The sequence below is a fragment of the Sylvia atricapilla genome, chromosome 2, assembly GCF_009819655.1.
Source record: "Sylvia atricapilla isolate bSylAtr1 chromosome 2, bSylAtr1.pri, whole genome shotgun sequence".
Classification (NCBI taxonomy): domain Eukaryota; kingdom Metazoa; phylum Chordata; class Aves; order Passeriformes; family Sylviidae; genus Sylvia; species Sylvia atricapilla.
The window spans coordinates 113,205,890-113,224,326 of record NC_089141.1 but is presented as its reverse complement, the minus strand read 5'-3'; the positions used below and the strand labels follow the sequence as shown (position 1 = coordinate 113,224,326).

At 35.6% G+C, this 18,437-nt stretch overlaps 1 protein-coding gene across 1 annotated transcript in view; it reads left to right on the top strand.

The window, feature by feature from the left end:
* TTC3 (tetratricopeptide repeat domain 3) overlaps window positions 1-18,437 on the top strand; it is a 53,614-nt gene continuing 35,177 nt past the window's right edge. Inside the window, exons 1-13 of the mRNA XM_066314170.1 lie at window positions 1-84; window positions 1,285-1,417; window positions 2,407-2,491; window positions 3,410-3,463; window positions 5,450-5,573; window positions 7,768-7,853; window positions 8,077-8,171; window positions 9,425-9,487; window positions 10,757-10,811; window positions 11,512-11,674; window positions 12,158-12,203; window positions 14,225-14,348; window positions 18,167-18,221. Coding sequence (XP_066170267.1) covers window positions 63-84; window positions 1,285-1,417; window positions 2,407-2,491; window positions 3,410-3,463; window positions 5,450-5,573; window positions 7,768-7,853; window positions 8,077-8,171; window positions 9,425-9,487; window positions 10,757-10,811; window positions 11,512-11,674; window positions 12,158-12,203; window positions 14,225-14,348; window positions 18,167-18,221 — 1,105 coding nt within the window. The 5' untranslated portion in view covers window positions 1-62. The remainder of the gene's footprint in view (window positions 85-1,284; window positions 1,418-2,406; window positions 2,492-3,409; window positions 3,464-5,449; window positions 5,574-7,767; window positions 7,854-8,076; window positions 8,172-9,424; window positions 9,488-10,756; window positions 10,812-11,511; window positions 11,675-12,157; window positions 12,204-14,224; window positions 14,349-18,166; window positions 18,222-18,437) is intronic.

The window sequence follows — 18,437 nt, the reverse complement described above, 5'->3', positions numbered from 1 at the left end:
AATAGATAAATATATGTAAATAATGTGTTTCTCTTTAGGGTAATGGAACCTACAGACAGCCAATGCAGACTAATCTTAAAAAAGGTATGGAAACCAAACCAATATTCTTCCATTTCTTGGCTATTTTTTCCTTATTTTGGCCTGAAAATGAGCTCATTATTATTTCTGAGCCAGAAGCATTGTTACATCCTGTTAGCCTGGAACAATTCTCCTCTGTTTCTCCTGATAAAACTTAAATATTCAGTAATATTTCCATAAATGGAGGCAATTCATGCTGTGAGGGTGGAGATTCAAGGCTGGTGATTTTAGCTGTGGAGCTCTAAAGAAAACTTCCAGTTGATTTTTAATTAATTTATTTTATTTTTTTTTTTTTTTTGTGCAGGGGAGGTTTTGCAGTAATAAATAAACAAAAGAAAAAAAAAATCCCAGTTGGACAAAAGCAGGTGGCTCAAATTCCAAATTGGATTTTCTCCACAACCCCCAAATTTGTGGGGATAAACAGATAAACAGCTATGGAAAGGGAATTTTTGTGGATTTTCAGTGGATTTTCAGTGGATTTTCAGACCCTCAGGTGATGCTGCCCTGCTCTGAGAGCACCTGAAACCACCCCAATAAACTGAATTTCCCTTTTCATTTCCTTCAGAGGATCTGAAGCCACTTCCACCCAATTTTTATTTTTAATTCCCTTCCATCCCTCCCTATCCCATCCATTCTGGGAAGTGCAGGATGCTTTTGGAGAGCCCTGAATCAAGGTGGATTTTGAGGATAAACCCTGATAGTTTTGTCAGGAAGGGAGACTGGAAATAATCCTTGATTTTAGTATTTATTGGAACTTTAGAGTGCCTTGAAATAATGATTAATTTTAATGTTTATTGGCACTTTGTAAATCCTCGATTTTAGTGTTTATTGGCACTTTGGAATACCTGAAATAATGTTTGATTTTAACATTTACTGACACTTTAATGCCTGGGAAAAAAATCCTTGATTTTAATGTTTATTGGCACCTTATAATGCCTGAAAAAATCCTTGATTTTAATGTTTATTGGCACTTTAAAATGCCTGAAAAAATCCTTGATTTCAATATTTACTAGCACTTTGGAAAGCCTGAAAAAAATCCTTGATTTTAGTTTTTATTTGCACTTTGGAATACCTGAAATAATGATTGATTTTAACATTTACTGGCACTTTAATGCCTGAAAAAAATCCTCGATTTCAGTGTTTATTGACAGTTTAGAATGCTTGAATTTTTCACTCTTAATTCCCATTTTTTTTCCCCCCTTGGAGGAGTTGATCCCTGTGATGCTTGGTGCAGTAAACCCTTGGAAATATTATGGGAATATTGCAACGTGATCAAAATCAAGATGTTTTGGTCTGTGCTCTTCTCCAGGGAAAGCACTTCCTTCGTGGAGGAATATCGGTGAGAATCCACATTTTTCCAAAGGGATTTCCCTCCAAAATCTTCTCATTTTTTTCCTTGTTCCCAGGGAAAATTCCTTGGCTGTTCCCAGCAGAGCTCAAAAAAACCTGGGGCAGGAATGTTGGGAGTTGGTTGAGGTCAGGAGGTTCTTGAAGCCACAGGGAGGGGGGAAAAAAAGAAAAACCAACCCCCCAAAAAATTAAGATTGAGTTTCTCAAGTTTTGGGATTTTGGGGATTCTCAGGTTTGGAATCTTTGATATTTTGGGACTCTGAAGTTTGGAAGTTTTTTGGGACTCTGGAGTTTGGAATCTTTAAGATTTTTGGGCGCTGAAGTTTGGAAACTTTGAGAGCCTGAAGTTTGGACTCTTGGGGAATTTAAAGTTTGGAATTTTTGGGATTCTAGGACCCTGAAGTTTGGAATGTTTTTTGGGACCCTGAAGTTTGGAATGTTTTTTGGGACTCTGAAGTTTGGAATCTTTGGGATTTTGGGACTCTGGAGTTTGAAATCTTTGGGATTTTGGGTTTCTGAAATTTGGGATCTTTGTGACTCTGAAGTTTGGAATTTTTGGGATTCTGGGACTCTGACATTTGGATTATTTGGGATTCTGGGAAGCTGAAGTTTGGGACTCTGAAGTTTGGAATCTTTGGGATTTTGGGACTCTGGAGTTTGAAATCTTTGGGATTTTGGGTTTCTGAAATTTGGAATCTTTGTGACTCTGAAGTTTGGAATCTTTGGGACTCTGGGAAGCTGAAGTTTGGGGGATAGTTCAGGATTTATGTAGATGCTGACATTTCAAAAGCAGCCACACCTTTACTTCTCTTCTTTTTTAAATTATTATTATTTTTCTCTTTCCTCCTCTGAAGGGCTGGATGTGAATTTTTTTATAAAATTCTCTTCCCTAGATCTAATCCCTCTAAATATCCATAATTAAGACCCTGTACCACCTTGGTATTTATCTAAATCATGATTTATTTTGTTTTCCACCAGTATGCTGTTCCTGGGCTGGAACATGAACACAATCCACGTGTGCAACATTTTGGAAGATCTTGCTGATTTAATTAAAAAAGTTGTTGTAAGTCCTGGATTTTAAATTTCTCTAATTTCTCAGATATATGTTAATTAAATCTGTCCCTTGAAGCATCTTGGGATTATTTCCTAAATTAGATTATTTCCTTTGGCTGGAGTGAGGACATGATTTGATAATTGAGTTAATTTTGAGGATTTCCAGACCAGGAATTGTGTGGCCCAGGCTTTATTCCAGTTGGGATAGTTCAGGAATTATTTGCAGTCAGAAATAAAGTTGGTGGATGAATGAATGACTTAAATAAATAATTTGGTTGTTTTTTTCTTTTTCCCTTATTCATTTTTCCCTTCATTCAACAAATGTTAATTTAAATTTGTTGCTGTTGCTGACTGAGAGCAGAGGAGAGGAGGGTGTGAGGAATATTCTCAGCAGCTGGAGGGATTTGTTGTGGGTTTTATTTTAAATTCAGGCAGTAAAACATTTCTTATTTCATTTCTTGAAAATTCCCTGCTCAACCCCAAGCTACGTATTTTGTTTTTTAAAATTCAGGTATAACACATTTCTTATTTAATTTTTTTTTTTTTTTTTTTTTTTTTTTTTTTTTTTTTTTTTTTTTTTTTTTTTTTTTTTTTTTTTTTTTTGGGGTTGTACATCCAGGAGTAAAATAGATTTGGAGGAGCAGCTTTTGGAGTGGTTTAACTGGATGTCTCAGGTGGTTTTTTTTTTGGTATTTAGAGAGTTCCAAAACTGCTCAGAGTGCGCTGAATTTCCTAAGCAGCAAATTTCCATCCAGGAATTCTCTCTTCCCATGCCAACATTAGATTCCTCCACCAAAACCTGGCATGCAGCAGCCCCAGGGATGGTGAATTCCAGCAGGACAGGAAATATTCCTGAGCTGAACCTGAGCAGGCAGAAATTCACATTGTCACATCTCAATAAATTGATTTCTTTTTAATTTCTTTGCAGAACATCCCCCATTTCATCAGTGGCGTCCTGAGGATTGGCAGTGGCGTAGAAAGTGTGAGTTTTTTTGGGGATTGTTTGGAACTCCTCAGCCTGGAGGCAGAGTGGGGATGGGAAATCTCCTGCTCCATCTTTTTATTTATAAAAAAATCCAATTCCTGCTAGAACTGAACTCGGTAATTGGAAATTTTGCGTTGTAAAGATCCTGAATTTTCCCTGAGTTTAATCCCTTTTTTTCCCCCCCTTTCTTTGATGCTAAAAGCCAAAGCTGAAATAAAAGAAATTAATTTAAGAATCAATGTTGCAGCAACAGGAAAAGCAGAATAAAAGCAGAATAAAAGCAGAATAAACACAGCTGGGGGTTCCACACTTGCTGTTATTTTTGGGGATATTCATCTTACTCACGTGATCTTTTTTTAAAGATTATATTTCAACAGCCATAAGAAGTTTGTAAATCAAATTTTAGAGGGTTGATATTATTTTTTTAATCATTTCAGTCATCACAAGGAAGTTTCTGAATCAAATTTAAAGAAGGTTTATATATATATGTATGTATTTAAATTATTTCAGTCATCAGAAGGAAGTTTCTGAATCAAATTTTAGAAAATTTAATGTTTTAATATTTTCAATCATCACAAGTGAGTTTCTAAGTCAAATTTGAGGGGGTTTATATATATATATTTTTTTTAATAATTTCAGTCATCACAAGGAAGTTTCCAAGTCAAATTTTAGAGGGTTTATATATTTTTTAAAAATAATTTCATCACAAGGAAGTTTCTAAATCAATTTTGAAGGGGTTAATATATTTTTTTAAAATAATTTAAGTCATCACAGGGAAGTTTCTGGATAAAATTTTAGAGTGTTTATATTATTCTTTGAATAGTTTGAGTCATCACAAGGAAGTTTCTCAAGGAATTTTCCCAAATTATTACTTATTAATTATTAATTATAATTTCAGTTATAAGGAAGTTTCTGAATCAAATGTGATGGAGATTATAGATATATATTTAATAATTTGAGTCATCAGAAGGAAGTTTCTGAATCAAATTTGAGGGGTTTTTTAAATATGTAGATATATTTAACATCAGTCATCAGAAGGACATTGCTGAATCAAATTTAAAGGGGGTTTATTAATATATATATATGTATGTATTTAAATTATTTCATATAATTTAAAGGAAATTTTAAGGATTTAAATCACAAGGAAGTTTCTGAATCAAATTTGAGATGGTTTTTATATAGATATTTTTAATAATTTCAGTCATCAGAAGGAAGTTTCTGAATCAAATTTTAGAGTGTTTATATTATTTTTTTAATAATCTGAGTCATCACAAGGAAGTTTATCAATCAAATTTCAGAATGATTAATTATTATTTCTAATTATAGTTTCTAATTATTATTTATAATTATTAATGATTTTAGTAATGTCAGTAATAAGAAAGTTTCTGAATCAAATTTGACGGGGATTATAGAGATATATTTAATAATTTCAGCCATTTGGAGGAAGTTTCTGAATCAAATATAATCATTTGTAATGATAATTGTTATTTATCCTTAATAATTCTTTTTAATCATTTCAGTCATCACAAGGAAGTTTCTGAATCAAATTTGAGGGGGTTTATAGAACTATTAATATTTATAGGTGATATATAAAATATGTATTATACATCTTAAAATAACATATGTATGATATATAAAATATGTATTATACATTTCACATATAATATGTGTGATATATTTTTCAATCATTTTCAAAAGCTTCTAAATCAAATGGTACCATTTGAACTCTTCCTGTTGCCAGCCTGGTTTAATTCTGTATGGCAATTTGATTAATTTTTAATTAATGCTGGCAATCTCCAGATACTTCCATTTATTCCTTGTCACCTGTTAAAAACCAAAAAAATCAACTCAACCCTGAATAAAAAAAGCAGAGGGGGAAAAAAGGGTTCCAACACTTTGCTTTGTACATCAATTTTTATTTTTTTTTTCTTGATTTTTCTATTGATTTCCATGAAACATTTCTTCCTTTTGGGATTGGAACAGGATGCCTTCAACTTCGCTGAGGCCCTGGATTGGGTCAAGTGCGTGGGAGATGCCAACATCCTGCAGAACCTGCAGCAGCTGGGGGACTGTGGCAGGGTCAACCTGGCCATTTTTTTTGCTGAGTGTGAGTATGGACACTCCAGGACGGGGCCAGAATGTAGGAGGATCCACAGGCAGCTGGGACAAGGAATTCTGCCCACCTGGATATTCCAGAACACGTGGGTTTATTGCAGGGGTAAAAGGGTCCTGCCTTCAGCCACCAGCCTGGGCTGGAGGGGATCCCAAAGAGAGAGGGAGAGAGAACAGCAGGGGGAGAGCTGAGAGAGAAGGGAGAGAGAGAGCAACGGGCAGGGGAGAGAGCAGGAGAGAGCAAGAGCAGGGGGAAGGGGAAGGGGGAGAGTTTAGAGGAGAGGTAAGAGTAAGAGTTAAGAGCTGAGAGAGCTAAGTGTAGCAGGAAGGAAAGGAGGAAGAGTTAAGAGCCTGAGGTCTTTGTTACAATCCATTCTATCTCCTTTTGTGATGAATACTCTAATTCACAGTGACCAACCAACGCAAGACACAAAATCCTATAGAATCTACATACAGCCTGTAAGAACTACTATATCACCATACTGTGTTATATTTTAAACTCTAAAAACAACTCTTTAAACTTATATTTTGCTCCATTGACCTTTGGATCCCTCAGCCAGCAGAAAGGGATTGTTCAATCCAAAGGGATTCTCCTTCAGCTAGACCATTGTTTTCAGGTTCTGTAGGAACTAAGACTCAGTATCCTACAACTCAAAGTCAGCTTTCATTTCTATCCTGATTACAGGTTTCATATTTTCAGAGTCTTTTGCTAAGCAATTATATTTATAAGCTTTCCCTGATTTATCTTCCCCAACACCAGAAATCAGGGGAAAAAACAAAATCCCTTTGTGTTGCTTTTATTTTTTTTTAATTTTTATTTGTTTTGCTAGAGTTGGGATTCAACGCTCCAGACGGAATTTCGTGTTCAGATTCAGATGTTTATTAATTCTTGTCTCTGTTAAAGTCTCACAAATTGGGAGTTCTTCAGCAGCACTTCAGGCTAAAAAAAAAACCCTAAAAATAGAGCCATATCTCCTTCTCTGGAAGGTCTTTTTAGGTTAAAATGGCCAATTAAGAAATGCAGGTGGCTCAAATTGAAAACTGGATTTTCTCCGCAACCTTCTGATTTGTGGGGATAAACACATAAACAGCTATGGAAAGAGGGTTTTTGTGGGGTTTTTTTGTGTGAATTTTTTTTTTTTGGTGGATTTTTTGGGGTGGATTTTTCAGACACTCAGGTGATGCTGCCCTGCTCTGAGAGTACCTGAAACCACCCCAGTAAACAGAATTTCCCTTTTCATTTCCTCTAGAGGTTCTGAAGCCACTTCCACCCAAATTTATTTTTAATTTCCTTCCATCCCTCCCTGCTCCATCCATTCTGGGAAGTGCAGGATGCTTTTGGAGAGCCCTGAATCAGGCTGGCTTTTGAGGACAAATCCTCATGGTTTTGTGCCTTGGTTTTCTTGTCCAGAATAATACATGGCTACAGGTGGAAGAGGTTGACATTTTTCCTGGAAAAGAGGGTTGCATTTATCACATTTTTCTCTGAATTTATCAATTCACAACACAGGAATGCAAAGCAGCAGCAGCTCCATAATTCCATAGAAAACCCCTCTCCCTTTTCCATTTAAATTATTTTGACTTTTAACCCAATAACCAACCACCCCTGGCCCTCAATGCAGATTTTTTTGTACCCAATTACAAAATACCACCCAAACCATAAAGAAGAAGGTTTAAAAGAAGGACTGGCCTAAAACCTAAAACCTCCATCTTGCTTTCTATATATATAACTATATTCTAAACCCTTCAGCTCTGAGTTTTGCACCCTGTGCTATCCCACACTTCTATTCCAACCCCACAGCCACAATCCCAGGGCTGTCACTCCATTTTGGAAGCTTTTTCAGGTCAAATGCAATGTTTTCTTGGGGGTCAGTGTCTGGCAGCACAGAAAGGCTGAAATTCTCAGTGCCCAGGGCTCCATCACCTTTGCTCTTAGAAATCCTGAAATAATTCATGTTCTTCTTTTCATTCCGGGCTTCTCCCATAGTAAAAAAAAAAAAAAAAAAAAAAGATTTTTGAGGGCTCTTGGTGCCAAATTTGTTACAATTATTATTTTAAAGGCTCCTCTTGCCAGCTTTGTTGCATTTATTTACTTGTGAGTCAGGGGTTTGCTGACAGAGCAGGGTTTTTAGTGAATTAAGAAGAATTAATTCCTCACCCTCTTGTGTTCTCCTGAATTTTGCCTCCAGGGAAACGTTTCATCATCAAAGTGACGCTGGAGGATCATGATTTAAAGGCAGAAATGGAAGCTGCAGTCTGTGAGAGCTCCAGGAAGGTGAGAGAAACTCTCAGGATGGGTTTGGGTCATTTTTTTGGGGGGGGAAGTTCTGGTTATCAAGGGTTGTAAGAATATCCAAATCGCGGAAGAGAAATATTGCAAAAAAGCTCGAGTGTTCAGTTCTGGCATAGATAATTCCATTTAATGCATGAAATAATTACTTTTATGCTGCTGGATTAAGTGAGTTGAGTGAATAAATAGTTTGTCCTTGGTCCCACAGAAAAGTGAAGCCATGAAACAGAGAGGAAATGCTGAATTTTCCCAAAGAGCCCTGGGCAGTGCCATCGTGTCATACACCAAAGCCATCGAGTTCTGGTAAGAACTGCTCCCAACTTCCTCTTTTTGTACAATTTATCCTCTTTTTGTACAATTTATCCTCTTTTTGTGCAATTTTGCATCAGCCACTTGAATTGGAGGCCAAATAATACCTCATTTTTTTAAAAAAATCCCCTTTACCCATTTTTTATTCTATTTTTTTCCCCATTGCTGCTGGGGTTTTTTTGTGGTTTTACTGCTCCACAAGTCCTGTTAGGGTTTCAAATGACCAAGAGGAAGAGGAGCAAACCTGCAAGAAAATGAATTATTTAAAGAAAAACCCCTTTGGGTGTTTGCCCTCGAAATACTCTTGCAAATATTGCCAATAATTCTCATTATTTATCTTTGTGCTGATGATGCAATAGGAATAAAGAGCAAATATTTCACTGGCTGCTCTTGGCAGCTCTCAGCCTTTTATTTCCTTTTGAAATCTTTGTTTAATTTCTTCCCTAAAAGCATTTCCTGAAGGGATCTGGGCACTTTCCTGGGCTCTGGAGAAGGGAGAAAGGGATGAAATGGGAATTTTTAGGGCATTTTTTCCCCTTCCTTTGGAGTGTCAGCAGGCTTGGTGTGTTCCCTGTTGAAAATGCTGATTTTACTCACCCTGGTGTCCATAAAATACAGGAAAATGGATCAAATCCCACTTTCCACAGAACCACCTTGTGCAAAGAATTGGGATTTTTCATTTTCCAAGTCTTTGGCTTTATAATTATGCCCTGAGAAGGATCAGGAGAAACAATTTGGTTTCTTTACCCTCCCTTTTATCCACACTGAGGTCTCATCACAAACAATTCATTTTAATCAATTTATTTCTAATATTTTGTGAATAAATCCATTTTAATCCCCATCAGTGCCCCGTGGCAGGAGAAGTTTTGGTCCCAAATTCCAACTGGTTTCAACCTTTTTGCCAAATAAAGTCCCTTGGATCAAGGCCAGGAAGGGAAAAGCAGAATTTGGTGGAAATTCAGGAAATCCTGAAAAGAGCAGAGGAGATCCTGGAATTTCCAGGAACTGCAGAGTTTTTTAAGAGTAGGCTGAGAATAATTGGAATTAGTTGATGAGCCCAAATCTTACAAATAATCCCACAATTAAAATGAACATTCCCAGTGACAATTTTAAATCCATGGAGGCTTTTTGTGTGTGGGGGAGGTTTTGAGGGCAAATGTGGTGAAAATTGAATTTTTTTTCCTTCTCTTCAGGCTTTTCAATAGGAATACCCATTATTAACCTTTATAATCTTATTTTTTTCCAAGCCCTACAAACCACCTGCTGTATGGGAACCGAGCCCTGTGCTTCATTCTCACCAGGCAGTATGAGTGAGTAACCCCTGAAATATTGGGCTGGGCTGCTTTCAAAATAAGGGAAAATTAAAGGAAATGTGAAATGGGGGAAATTTGGAATAGGAGGAAAATTTGGAATGGGAGGAAAATTTGAAATGGGAGAAAAATTTGAAATGGGGGAAATTTGGAATGGGAGAAATTTGGAATGGGGGAACAATTTGAAATGGGAGAAAAATTTGGAATGGAGGAAAAAATTTGAAATGGGGGAAAAATTTAAAATGAGAAAAATTTGAAATGGGGAGAAAAATTTGAAATGGGGGAGCAATTTGAAATGGGGAAAATTTGGAATGGGGGAAAAATTTGAAATGGAGGAAAAATTTGAAATGGAGGAAAAATTTGAAATGGGGGAAAAATTTGAAATGGAGGAGAAATTTGGAATGGGGGAACAATTTGAAATGGGGGAACAATTTGAAATGGGGAAAAATTTGAAATGGGGGAGAAATTTGAAATGGGAGAAAAATTTGAAATGGGGGAAAAAATTTGAAATGGGGGAGAAATTTGAAATGGGAGAAAATTTGGAATGGAAGAAATTTGAAATGGGGGAAAAAATTGAAATGGAGGAAATTTGAAATGGGGAAAATTTGGAATGGGAGGAAAATATGAAATGGGGAGAAAAATTTGAAATGGGAGAAAAATTTGGAATGGGAGAAAAATTTGAAATGGGGGAAAAATTTGAAATGGGAGAAAAATTTGGAATGGGAGAAAAATTTGAAATGGGGGAAAAATTTGAAATGGGAGAAAAATTTGGAATGGGGGGGAAATTTGGAATGGGGGGGAAATTTGGAATGGGAGAAAAATTTGGAATGGGAGAAAAATTTGGAATGGGAATTCAAAATAATGGGAATTCGAAATAATGGGAATTGAAACTTGGGGCCATTTAAAATAGGGGGTATTTTTAAGAAAATGGGAATCTTTAAAGCTAAAACACAAAGTGGTTTCTGATGATGTGCCTGTAGTTAATTGTGATTATGGATTTTTCCAGCCCTGGAAATGTCCAAGGTCAGCTTGGAGCAACCTGGGGTAGACAAAATTGTCCTTGCTCATTTTGGGGTGAAAAACGACATTTCAGGTCCTTTCCCACCCAAACCATTCCATAATTCCATGGGCTGCTGCTTTATTCAATTTTATATATATATTTTTTCACTTATTATATTTGGATTTATGCTTTTTATACCAGCCTGAAAACTTTGATTTTTTTTAAAGTATAAATAATAAATTCCTCTTCTTTCCCCTCCTTTCTCTCAGGAATGCTGTAATTGATGGAAAAAGAGCCACAATCCTCAAGCCTGATTGGCCAAAGGTTGGATTCTTATACATCCCAAAAATCACCTTTTTTTTGGGAGGGGGCATTTTAGAGCAACCTGAGAACCCAGAGCTGGTTTTTAATGAATGAACACAGAGATTTGTGGACTGAGAATTCTGCCAAATGCACTTTTGCTTGGGTTTTTAGGGTTAAAATGTTATTTTTAAGGTGCCTGTCAGTGTTGGGGAGAAGTGCTTGGCATGTGTAAAGAAAAGGAAATGTTTATGATGTTGGGAGTTATCAGAATGCTTAAAAAAATAGTAGAATATTAAAAAAATCCTGATTAATGGCCAACAGGTATTTCCTAATATTCCTGGCCTGAGGGAGAGTAAATAAGGAATACTTAGAAAAATGCAGAGTAGCTGAGATAAGGGGGAGAAAAAGCAAATTTGCTCTTTTCCAAAGCAGAGAAAGCAAAAAAAAAAACCCCAAAACCCAAAATAACCAACCCCAAATTTGCTTTTTTCCAAAAAAAACTCCAACTTTTTTCCCCTCTTCCCAATGATTTATCCCAATTTCACTAAGCTGAGCCCTTAAAAATCTGATTATTCCTCAGCTGAGAGCAGTCCACCTTCTGGATAATAACAAAACCCGAATTTTTCCTGCTGCTGCAGCAATTTGGGGTTGAAATCCTTCTTGTCCTGGGTGTGCTTAAAGCCTTAAAATGTGATTTTTATTTGTTTTTTTGCTTTGCCAGGGTCACTACCACTACTGCAAAGCTCTGGCCCTGCTGGGCAAGGCTGAGCTGGCCCTGGAGGCCAACGAGAAAGCCCAGAAATTGTGCCACAAAAACCCTGAGGGGCTCAAAGAACTCATCCAGCAGAATGAAAAACTCAGGAAGAGCCTGCAAGAAACCTCTGGTAATTGGGAAATGGGGAGATTGGCTTTGAAAGCAGCTCAGGGGTTGGTTTTTTTTTTTTTTTTTTTAATTTTTTAAATTAAATTAAATTTTAATTTATTTTTTTTTAATTTATTTTGAATTTTAAAATTTAAAATTTTTGGTTTACTCGATTTTTTAAATTTAATTTATTGAATTAAATTTATTAGTTCTTTTTAATTCAATAAATAATTTATTTTAATTTAATAAATAAATAATATAATGATTTTTTTAATTTAATAAATAAATTATTAACTTATTTATTAAATAAATAAATTTATTTAATTTTTTATTTAATTTAATTTTTTCCTTTAATTTTATGTTTACTTATTTTTTATTTAGTGTATTTAAATTTTAATTTAATTTATTTTTCCTCTAATTTTCCTTTTAATTAATTGATTTTTAATTTTAGTTCCGTTTTAAATTGAATTTAATCCTGTTTTTTTTTATTTGCTTTGTTTTGTAGGTATTAAACATAAACAGAAGGCAAAGAAGCCTCTGCTTGAGAGGAAGTAAGTGAGGAGTTGGCAAGTTGACTTTGTTTTTAATTGATTTTATTTTTAATTAGCAGTGTTTAGTGTAATGATGTGGATATGGCACAGATTTTTGTTGTCTATCAGTAAATAAAAATAGAATTGATAAATAAAATAAATAAAAATGAACTGATCAATAAATAAAAATGAACTGATCAGGAGTATTGAGGATTTCTAAGAACTAAATAAATTTATCTTGAGTATCCAAAGCAGTGTGGGCAGCAGGGCCAGTTAATTAAAAAATTACTTTTAATTAAATTAACAATTAATTGCCATTGTTCATTAATAAATTTTTAAACATATAAATTCAAGCATTCAATTCCAGTCCCTTTTGTAGAAAATATTGTGGAGTTTGGGTTTTTTTTTTTTTTTGGCTGTTCCTTCATCATGGCACAAGTTTGGACTGTGCAGTTTCAAGCTGTAAAAAAATGATGGAATCTTTTAAAATGGGATTACACACCTCCAAGAGGGGTGAGATTAATTAGTGTTAATCTGTTTTGTCATGTTATATATCTGTAAAATTAGGAGAATTCTCTCTTTAATTTGAATTAATCTGGTTTTTTGTGTTACATACACCTGTAAAATAAGGAGAATTCTCTCTTTAATTTGAATTAATTTTTCATGTTATATATTTGTAAAATATGGTGAATTCTCTCTTTAATTAGTATTACTCTGTTTTTTCATGTCATATACGTGTTAAATACTGAGAAAAGCACAGGGAATCTCTCTTTAATTAGTATTAATCTGTTTTTTCAGGTTTTATAAGTGTAAAATACACAGAATTCTCTCTGTAATTAATATTAACCTGTTTTTTCATGTTTTATAAGTGTAAAATATGGAGAATTCTTCCTGTAATTTTTATTAATCTGTTTTTTTCGTGTCATATACCAGTTAAATATGGAGAAAAGCACAGGGAATTATCTTTTTGATTTGTATTAATCTGTTTTTTCATGTCGTTAATCTGGTTTTTTGTGTCGTATACCTATTGAATAAGGGGAATTCTCTCTTTAATTGGAATTAATCTGGTTTTTCGTGTCACATACATGTAAAATATGGAGAATTCTCTCTTTAATTGGAATTAATGTAAAATATGGAGAATTCTCTCTTTAGTTGGAATTAATCTGGTTTTTCGTGTCACATACATGTAAAATATGGAGAATTCTCTCTTTAATTGGAATTAATGTAAAATATGGAGAATTCTCTCTTTAGTTGGAATTAATCCGTTTTTTGGTGTCACATAGATGTAAAATATGGAGAATTCTCTCTTTAGTTGGAATTAATCCGTTTTTTGGTGTCACATAGATGTAAAATATGGAGAATTCTCTCTTTAATTGGAATTAATCCGTTTTTTGGTGTCACATACATGTAAAATATGGAGAATGCTCTCTTTATTTGGAATTAATGTAAAATATGGAGAATTCTCTCTTTAATTGGAATTAATCTGTTTTTTTCATGTCACATAGATGTAAAATATGGAGAATTCTGTCTTTAATTGGAATTAATATAAAATATGGAGAATTCTCTCTTTAATTGGAATTAATCTGTTTTTTTCATGTCACATAGATGTAAAATATGGAGAATTCTGTCTTTAATTGGAATTAATATAAAATATGGAGAATTCTCTCTTTAATTGGAATTAATCCGTTTTTTGGTTTCACATGCATGTAAAATATGGAGAATTCTCTCTTTAATTGGAATTAATCCGTTTTTTGGTTTCACATACATGTAAAATATGGAGAATTCTCTCTTTAATTGGAATTAATCCGTTTTTTGGTGTCACATACATGTAAAATATGGAGAATTCTCTCTTTAATTGGAATTAATCCATTTTTTGGTGTCACATAGATGTAAAATATGGAGAATTCTCTCTTTAATTGGAATTAATGTAAAATATGGAGAATTCTCTCTTTAATTGGAATTAATCTGGTGTTTCGTGTCACATACCTGTAAAATATGGAGCAAAGCCGTATTTTGGATTCTTCTCTCTTTTCCCACATCAGAGGCTGCACTTCATCAAAATCCCCTTCCAGGATGTGCCCAGAGCAGAAAGGAGCAGAAAAGGAGAGGAGAAAAGCCCCGGCTGAGCCCAGACATCCCCATGGTGCCCCAAGGCACGAGGCCAAGGTACAGCTGGGGCTGCAGGGATCCCAGGGCCTGCAATCCTGAATTCCCAAATTGCACTGTCCTGGGAGATTTCCTTCTAAATTCTCCTTTTTCCTGGGATATTTCCTTCCAAACCCCAGGAATCCTGGAATGATTGCAGCTAAATTCTGTATTTTCCTGGGATATTTCCTTCCAAAGCCCAGGAATACTGGAATTGCTTCAGCTAAATTCTGTATTTTCCTGGGATATTTACTTCCAAACCTCAGGAATCCCAGTGCCTGGAATTCTGGAATTCCCAAATTCTGCATTGTCCTGGGAGATTTCCTTCTAAATTCTCGTTTTTCCTGGGAGATTTCCTTCCAAAGCCCAGGAATTCCAGTGCTTGGAATACTGGAATTCCTAAATTCTGTATTTTCCTGGGTTATTTCCTTCCAAACCTCATGAATTCCAATGCCTGCAATCATGAATTTTTTTCAGCTAAATTATTTATTTTCCTAGGATATTTCCTTCCAAACCTCAGGAATCCCAGTGTTTGGAATTCTGGACCTCCTTCAGCTAAATTCTGCATTTTCCTGGGATATTTCCTCCCAAACCCCAGGAATTCCAGTGCTTGGCATTCTGGAATTCCTTCAGCTAAATTCTGTATTTTCCGGGAATATTTGCTTCCAAAGCCCAGGACTTTCAGTGCCTGGAATTCTGGAATTCCCAAATTCTGCATTGTCCTGGGAGATTTCCTTCCAAACCCCAGGAATCCCAGGGCCTGCAATGCTGGAATTCCCAAATTCTGCATTGTCCTGGGAGATTTGCTTCTAAATTCTCCTTTTTCCTGGGAGATTTCCTTCCAAACCCCAGGAATTTCAGTGCTTGGAATACCGGAATTCCTAAATTCTACATTTTCCTGGGATATTTCCTTCTAAATTCTGTGTTTTCCTGGGATATTTCCTTCCAAACCCCAGGAATTCCAGTGGCTGGAATCCTGGAATTCCTTCAGCTAAATTCTGCATTTTCCTGGGGTATTTCCTTCCAAACCTCAAGAATTCCAATGCCTGTAATCATGAATTTTTTTCACCTAAATTATTTATTTTCCTAGGATATTTCCTTACAAACTCTAGGAATTCCAGTGCCTACAATCCTGGAATTCCTAAATTCTGCATTTTCCTGGTATATTTCCTGCTAAATTCTGTATTTTCCTGGGTTATTTCCTTCCAAACCTCAGGAATTCCAATGCCTGCAGTCCTGGATTTTTTTCAGCTAAATTCTGTATTTTCCTAGGATATTTCCTTCCAAACCTCAGGAATCCCAGTGTTTGGAATTCTGGAATTCCTTCAGTTAAATTCTGTATTTTCCTGGGATATTTACTTCCAAAGCCCAGGAATACTGGAATTGCTTCAGCTAAATTCTGTATTTTCCTGGGATATTTCCTTCCAAACCTCAGGAATTCCAGTGCTTGGAATTCTGGAATTCCTTAATTCTGCATTTTCCTGGGATATTTCCTTCTAAATTCTGTGTTTTCCTGGGATATTTCCTTCCAAACCCCAGGAATCCCAGTGCCTGCAATCCTGGAATTCCCAAATTCTGCACTGTCCTGGGAGATTTCCTTCCAAACCCCAGGAATTTCAGTGCTTGGAATACCAGAATTCCTTCAGCTAAATTCTGTATTTTCCTGGGATATTTCCTTTCAAAGCTCAGGAATTCCATTGCTTGGAATTGTGGAATTCCTAAATTCTTCATTTTCCTGGGGTATTTCCTTCCAAACCCCAGGAATCCTGGAATGATTGCAGCTAAATTCTGTATTTTCCTGGGGTATTTCCTTCCAAACCTCAGGAATTCCAGTGCCTGCAATCCTGGAATTCCCAAATTCTGCATTGTCCTGGGATATTTCCTTATAAATTCCCCTTTTTCCTGGGAGATTTCCTTCCAAAGCCCAGGAATTCCAGTGCCTGGAATCCTGGAATTCCTTCGGCTAAATTCTGTATTTTCCTGGGATATTTCCTTTCAAAGCTCAGGAATTCCAGTGCTTGGAATTGTGGAATTCCTAAATTCTACATTTTCCTGGGATATTTCCTTCCAATCCCCAGGAATCCTTTAATTCTTACAGCTAAATTCTGTATTTTCCTGGGATATTTCCTTCCAAACCTCAGGAATTCCAGTGCTTGGAATTCTGGAATTCCTTAATTCTGCATTTTCCTGGGAGATTTCCTTCTAAATTCTGTATTTTCCTGGGATATTTCCTTTCAAAGCCTAGAAATTCCATTGCTTGGAATTTCGGAATTCCTAAATTCTACATTTTCCTGGGATATTTACTTCCAAACCCCAGGAATCCTGGAATTCTTCAGCTAAATTCTGTATTTTCCTGGGGTATTTCCTTCCAAACCTCAGGAATTCCAGTGCCTGCAGTCCTGGAATTCCTAAATTCTGCATTGTCCTGGGAGATTTCCTTCTAAATTCTGTGTTTTCCTGGGATATTTCCTTCCAAATCCCAGGAGTTCCAGTGCCTGGAATCCTGGAATTCCTAAATTCTGCATTGTCCTGGGATATTTCCTTCTAAATTCTGCATTGTCCTGGGATATTTCCTTCTAAATTCTGCATTGTCCTGGGATATTTCCTTCTAAATTCTGTATTTTCCTGGGATATTTCCTTCCAAACCTCAGGAATTCCAGTGCCTGGAATCCTGGAATTCCTACTGCTAAATTCTGTATTTTCCTGGGATATTTCCTTCCAAACCCAGCTCAGAAATTGGGATTTTTAGGGAGGTGGCAGGTTGGAGGAGGAGATGGCCACTGTCATGTTTTTACTCATAATTTATTATTATTAGTAGTAGTGGTAGTAGTAGTAGTAGTAGCTTTTTCAATTTAAAATAAATCATAAGTAGTTATTTAAGGAAAGATTTGTGCCATCTTTATTGTCTTTGCTGCTGTTATTGTAAGATAACTTATTATATATTCAATATATATAATGCGTGTCATATAAAAACTATATTACATATATAATTTTAATATGCATAATATCTATTGTATATAATGTATAGTATATAATATGATACATATGATATGTAATGTGCATATTGAAATATATTCTGTTTATTTCTTTATGCAATATATATAAAGTATATAGTATATATGTATTATATAATCTATGGTGTATCTAATATATATAATTTAGAATATATTTTTATATATTACATAGAAAAATGATACTTTGTGTATAAAAATTTATATATATTATTTATGAAATGTGTTTTATTACAATGTCATAACATCTATTGCTATATTTTAATTCAGCCCACGACCTGCACTATAAAACAAGCTGCCAGATGCAGGAAATGCTGAAGAATAAATTGAATTTGCAGGGCAGAGCTGTCGGTGCTCCCAGGGCAGGGGCAGGGCCCTGGGCAGTGACGTGGCCCTGGGAAAACGAAACCACAGCAGCAGGGCAGGAAATGGAAATTTTGCAGTTTGTTGGCAGAGAAAAGCAGCCTGAGGAAAGGCCCAGCAATGCTCAGGGAGGATTTTGTGTTTTCTCCTGAAATCCTCTCTGCAGGTCTGTGAGGTTTTGGCTTCCCTCAGGGTGAATATTGCTGTGGGAAACGTTTCTCTGGTCAGATTGGGAGATAACCTAAATTGAGACAGGCTGGGGAGGGAAACCATGACTAAAGCACTCTGATTAATGAAATGACTCTTTGCCTCTTGATTAAGAACATAACACAGCACATTTTCATTGCTGAGGGGTTTGGTTTTGATTTTTTTGGTTTGTTTATTTTTATTTTTTTTTTTAACTTTGTTTGCCTCCAGTGAGGGTGATGAGTTTTTGTTTTGTAATCTGATATTTTTTGCCATCAGGTGACCGAGCCCCAGAGAACAGAAGGCAAAGTTTCCACGCTGGAGCAGCCTCCAAGTGAGTTTATTTTTTGCTTTTTATGAAGTCTGAGCCACTTCTTCCTCTGCTGCTGCCATAATTAATAACCAGAAGTGCATTTCCTGCCCTTTCCACATCCTTAGGCAATCATCTTTTACTTCCTTCTTAGACACTTCTGCATTTCTACCTTAATCCCTCAAGGCTTTTGTAATTTGATGCTCCTTGACTGAGTTCAGGATTGTAACGCTAATTAAA